Source organism: Rhinoraja longicauda, chromosome 1 (genome assembly GCF_053455715.1).
Source record: "Rhinoraja longicauda isolate Sanriku21f chromosome 1, sRhiLon1.1, whole genome shotgun sequence".
NCBI classification, from domain to species: domain Eukaryota; kingdom Metazoa; phylum Chordata; class Chondrichthyes; order Rajiformes; family Arhynchobatidae; genus Rhinoraja; species Rhinoraja longicauda.
Window position 1 is genome coordinate 31,020,270 of NC_135953.1, and position 6,000 is coordinate 31,026,269.

General features: G+C 45.6%; 1 protein-coding gene across 1 annotated transcript in view; it reads right to left on the reverse strand.

Moving 5' to 3' along the window:
- The window catches only part of slc45a2 (solute carrier family 45 member 2), a 50,046-nt gene extending 44,975 nt beyond the window's left edge, over nt 1-5,071 (reverse strand). The window contains exons 1-2 of the mRNA XM_078396105.1: nt 4,660-5,071; nt 4,174-4,350 (exon numbers count right to left, since the gene is read on the reverse strand). Coding sequence (XP_078252231.1) covers nt 4,174-4,350; nt 4,660-5,071 — 589 coding nt within the window. The remainder of the gene's footprint in view (nt 1-4,173; nt 4,351-4,659) is intronic.
- Nucleotides 5,072-6,000: the final 929 nt, after the last annotated feature.

A 6,000-nucleotide genomic window follows, 5' to 3' on the forward strand; every position in this document is an offset into this window, starting at 1 on the left:
GGATGGGAAGGGGTGAAGGTGGGAGTCGGGGCACTCTTGGGGTGATTTACACTCAAATGAGTAACAGGTTACCGAATACAATTTAAACTAATCTCCTCTGCCAGTTTGTGATCCATATCACTACATTCCCTATATATCCACGTTCCCATCCAAAGGACTCTTAAATGCCACAATCATATCTGCCTCCACCACCATCCCTGGCAGAACTTTCCAGTCCCCACCACTCTCTGTATGTATAAGAACTTTATCCCACTCATCTGAAAGCTATGCCCTCTAGAATAGAATGGTATGGCAGTAGAAGAGACTCTTCGGTCCACAGTATCTGTGCTGAACATGCTGTCAAGACCAATTCTTATCTACCTGCACATAATCCATATCCCTCTATTCCCTGCATACCCATATGTTTCTCCAAAAGTCTATAAATGCCATTTTTGTATTTGCCTCAACCTTGGCAGCATGTTCCATGCACTCAACACCCTCTGTATCCAAACGTTGCCTCACCCACCTCCTTTAAACTGTGCCCCTTTCACTTTAAGGCTATGCCCTCAAGTATTTGTTTTTTTCTAGGTTCCGACTTTCTACCTTCTCCATGCCTTTCATGATTTTATATCCTTCAATCAGGTCAAAATGCGCACTCCAGTGTTTCAGAGAAAACAACCTGATCTGATAAGGGGACTAGAGGTAAAAGAGCCATTAGGAGGCAGTGATCACAACATGATAAGTTTTACTCTGCAAATGGAAAGGCAGAAGGGAAAATCGGAAGTGTTAGTATTACAGTATAGCAAAGGGGATTACAGAGGCATGAGGCAGGAGCTGGCCAAAATTGACTGGAAGGAGGCCCTAGCAGGGAAGACAGTAGAACAGCAATGGCAGGTATTCCTGGGAATAATGCAGAGGTTGCAGGATCAATTTATCCCAAAGAGGCGGAAAGACTCTAAGGGGAGTAAGAGACACCTGTGGTTGACAAGGGAAGTCAAGGACAGCATAAAAATTAAGGAGAGGAAGTATAACATAGCAAAGAAGAGTGGGAAGACAGAGGATTGGGACTTTTAAAGAGCAACAAAAGTTAACTAAAAAGGCAATACGGGGAGAAAAGATGAGGTACGAGGGTAAACTAGCCAATAATATAAAGGAGGATAGCAAACGTTTTTTTAGGTACGTGAAGAGGAAAAAAATAGTCAAGGCAAATGTGGGTCCCTTGAAGACAGAAGCAGGGGAATTTATTATGGGGAACAAAGAAATGGCAGACGAGTTAAACCGTTACTTCGGATCTGTCTTCACTGAGGAAGATACACACAATCTCCCAAATGTTCTAGGGGCCGGAGAACCTAGGGTGATGGAGGAAATCCACATTAGGCAGGAAATGGTTTTGGGTAGACTGATGGGACTGAAGGCTGATAAATCCCCAGGGCCTGATGGTCTGCATCCCAGGGTACTTAAGGAGGTGGCTCTAGAAATAGTGGAAGCATTGGAGATCATTTTACAATGTTCTATGGATTCAGGATCAGTTCCTGTGGATTGGAGGATAGCAAATGTTATCCCACTTTTTAAGAAAGGAGGGAGAGAGAAAACGGGTAATTATAGACCAGTTAATCTGACATCAGTGGTGGGGAAGATGCTGGAGTCAATTATAAAAGACGAAATTGCTGAGCATTTGGATAGCAGTAACAGGATCATTCCGAGTCAGCATGGATTTACGAAAGGGAAATCATGCTTGACAAATCTACTGGAATTTTTTGAGGATGTAACTAGGAAAATTGACAGGGGAGAGTCAGTGGATGTGGTGTACCTTGACTTTCAGAAAGCCTTCGACAAGGTCCCACATAGGAGATTAGTGGGCAAAATTAGAGCACATGGTATTGGGGGTAGGGTACTGACATGGATAGAAAATTGGTTGACAGACAGAAAGCAAAGAGTGGGGATAAATGGGTCCCTTTCGGAATGGCAGGCAGTGACCAGTGGGGTACCGCAAGGTTCGGTGCTGGGACCCCAGCTATTTACGATATACATTAATGACTTAGATGAAGGGATTAAAAGTACCATTAGCAAATTTGCAGATGATACTAAGCTGGGGGGTAGTGTGAATTGTGAGGAAGATGCAATAAGGCTGCAGGGTGACTTGGACAGGTTGTGTGAGTGGGCGGATACATGGCAGATGCAGTTTAATGTAGATAAGTGTGAGGTTATTCATTTTGGAAGTAAGAATAGAAAGGCAGATTATTATCTGAATGGTGTCAAGTTAGGAAGAGGGGATGTTCAACGAGATCTGGGTGTCCTAGTGCATCAGTCACTGAAAAGAAGCATGCAGGTACAGCAGGCAGTGAAGAAAGCCAATGGAATGTTGGCCTTCATAACAAGAGGAGTTGAGTATAGGAGCAAAGAGGTCCTTCTACAGTTGTACCGGGCCCTGGTGAGACCACACCTGGAGTACTGTGTGCAGTTTTGGTCTCCAAATTTGAGGAAGGATATTCTTGCTATTGAGGGCGTGCAGCGTAGGTTCACTAGGTTAATTCCCGGAATGGCGGGACTGTCGTATGTTGAAAGGCTGGAGCAATTAGGCTTGTATACACTGGAATTTAGAAGGATGAGGGGGGATCTTATTGAAACATATAAGATAATTAGGGGATTGGACACATTAGAGGCAGGAAACATGTTCCCAATGTTGGGGGAGTCCAGAACAAGGGGCCACAGTTTAAGAATAAGGGGTAGGCCATTTAGAACGGAGATGAGGAAGAACTTTTTCAGTCAGAGAGTGGTGAAGGTGTGGAATTCTCTGCTTCAGAAGGCAGTGGAGGCCAGTTCGTTGGATGCTTTCAAGAGAGACTGGATAGAGCTCTTAAGTATAGCGGAGTGAGGGGGTATGGGGAGAAGGCAGGAACGGGGTACTGATTGAGAGTGATCAGCCATGATCGCATTGAATGGCGGTGCTGGCTCGAAGGGCTGAATGGCCTACTCCTGCACCTATTGTCTATTGTCTAATCCAAATCTGTCCAGCCTCTCCCTGTAGCTGATACTGCCTAATCCAGGCAACATTCTGGTAAATGGCAAGCAGGTGGAACTAGTGTTGGCTGGTGTGGGCATGTTGGGCCGAAGGGCCTGCTTCCACATTGTATCACTCGATGACTCTATGACTCTAAAGCTTGTCTGCGTGCTTTCCAAAGCGCCCACATCCTTCCTGCAATGGTGTGACCGGAATGCATACAATATTCCAAATGCATGCAATATTCCAAATGCATGCAATATTCCAAATGCGGAGTGATCAAAGTTCTGCAAAGCTGCATCATGATATCCTGATTCTTATATTCAATGCCCTGACCCGTGAAGGCAAGGATGCCATATGATTTATTAAAAAACTTATCTACCAGTGTTGCCACTTTCAGTGATTTATGGACCTGGACCCCAGGATCCTTTTGTACATCAATGCTGTCATGCCATTAATTGTATATTTCCCCTTTGCATTTGAAACCCTAAAGTACAACACCTTGCACTAGCTCGGATAAAACTTCATCTACCACTTTATCACCCATTTCTATAGCTGATCTACACCCTCGTTGTATATCTCGACAGCCTTCCCAACAGTCCGTAACCCCAGCAATCTTGTCATCTGCAAACTTACTAACCAACCCTTCTACCTTTACATCCCTCTAGTCTTTGACATTTCCACCCTGGGAAAAAGGTTCTGACTGTCCATCCTATTTACACCAAAAGTCAATTTTAAAAAACCGCTTTGCCCACTAATCCTTAGAGTGGAGGTATATTAATTCCCCACCTCCCTCCTCCTTCATCCTGGTGAATGAACTGCTTGTCTGATGGCATTACAGCTTCACATTAAAGATATCGGCATGGGTGTATGAAGGCGGACATTTAAAAATAGACTTAAATTATTACCACGCCAGTACCCGAAGATAACATATAGTTATCATCCAGTGAAGATGATTCAGGGATAATAAACACAATGTATTTTTATGCGCTTAAAAGTGAAACTCTTAGCTTTCTGCACTTGGTTGGCAATAAAAGTTTTCTTTTGCACTTGGTTGGCAATTCAAGTGAAACTCTTAGTTTTCTTCTGCACTTGGTTGGCAAGATCACGAGTTGAGAGTTCTGTTGAAGTCCAAGACAAACTCGTGATAGTTACACAGGGCCAACTCAGAGGATTAAATCAAATGGACTCACCGGTGAACAGTGAATGAAACTTTAAGCCCCTCTCTTTGTCCCGGTGAGAACAGACATCAAACAGATAGGCTTTGACGGGGCTGTCGATGAAGTCTGCGGAGAAGTCAAATACGACCACGCCGAAGACGGTAATGAGGATTCCCCACATTTTCCTCTGCCTTCTGTTACTTACGACAGCTAAAACAACAATTCAACGAGTTGATTAATCTCGGTGTCCTTCGTAGATCTGAGTTTTTTTCATTATTTTAACGAATCTGGATTTTCAGTGTAATAATAGTTAACATCATTACTTCTGCACCATAAACCATTCGTTGTGCAACAGGTTCAAAAGCAAATAACTTTCATTTTTTTTCACGAAAAAAATAACAATTACATTCTCAATCTTGACGGATATTAAAATTACCCTGCAATGATTACAACTTCTATAAGAATGATTGAGTCAGAGCCAACTATGCCCCTTATCCGACAAGTTGAATTGCTACTCGCCTGTCACCAGCGCTTCACCGTTAAGAAACAAGGTCATTCCTATCACGAGTAGGACCCCTATGGCCAAGATATAGGGTCTCCTCCTGCCCCATCTGGACCGGCAGTAGTCGCTCGCTGAGCCGGCGATAGGTTGCAAGATGAAGCCCAGGACGGGGCTGATGAGCCACACCGTGCTGTAAAGGCTACTGGGCAGTCCGACACTCAGCAGCAGTGGGGTCACGAAAGCCGCCTCAGCAGCGTAGCAGAACTCCCTTCCAAACATCGCCGAGCTGTGCATGAGGAGGCGAACCGTCGACCTCCTCGGAGGCTCCGCCGGGTCCTCGAAGCCCGCTTTGGACGGGCTGCATTTTCGCGCCTCAGACTTATTGGGGTCGGATAACTCGTCCGGGGGCGCCTTGGTTGAGCGTGTCATGGTTCATCTAAACTCCTGCCTTGACAGCTAGAAATGTTTATTAATCCTGGTATCCTCTAATGACGCAGATCTTCCCAGAAAATGGGACTGCTGGGGGAGGGGGTTGCTGGGGGAGGGGCGGGTGACTTCAAGGAAATGTGTCCTGACTTTTTACATATGTATAAAACATATGTATCAATCCAATTGGATAACCAGTCTCGAAAACGGTCTCATTGTGTTTTGCAAAATCCCCATTTAACTCGGGAAGTGTGAACAGTTCTCTAAGCGATTGCCATCTGGTTCTTCTACAATGATAAACTTGCATTTTAAATTCATTTTTGTGGGAGTTGAGGTCATCCACCACCTCACAACAATAGCCGATAACATCGTCCCCCACGGTAAGGGTTAGTATCTTTCTTAATCAAAAACCCTGGGTGGACAGGTCTATTCACATTGCCTTGAATGCTCGCACCGCTGCTTACAACTCCGCCCGGCATCGGGCAATATGGATGACTACAAGGTAGAGTCCTACCGACTGCGAAGGGTGGTGAAGGACGCAAAAAGGAGGTACAGGGATAGGATAGAGTCGCAGATGGAGCAGCAGGACACCAGGTGCCTTTAGCAGGGGCTACGGACTATAACTAACTACCGGTGCAGCCCCCCCCCCCCCCCCCCTCAACCGGTAGTGCCGGCACCTCCCTAGCTGATGACTTGAACTTCTTCTACGCACGATTTGTGACGGGCAACATTACCCCTAGCTCGCCGTCTAAAAACAACACCGCCAGCGTGCTGGCTAGCGAGGCTGGAGGGGGATCCACCGCTGGGGATGTGCACACATTCTCGGTGTCCGAGCACAACGTGAGGAGGGCTCTGACGCGTGTGAACATGAGGAAAGCTGTAGGCCCAGATGGTATATCTGGGCGAGTACAAAAGTCTTGTGCTACTCATCT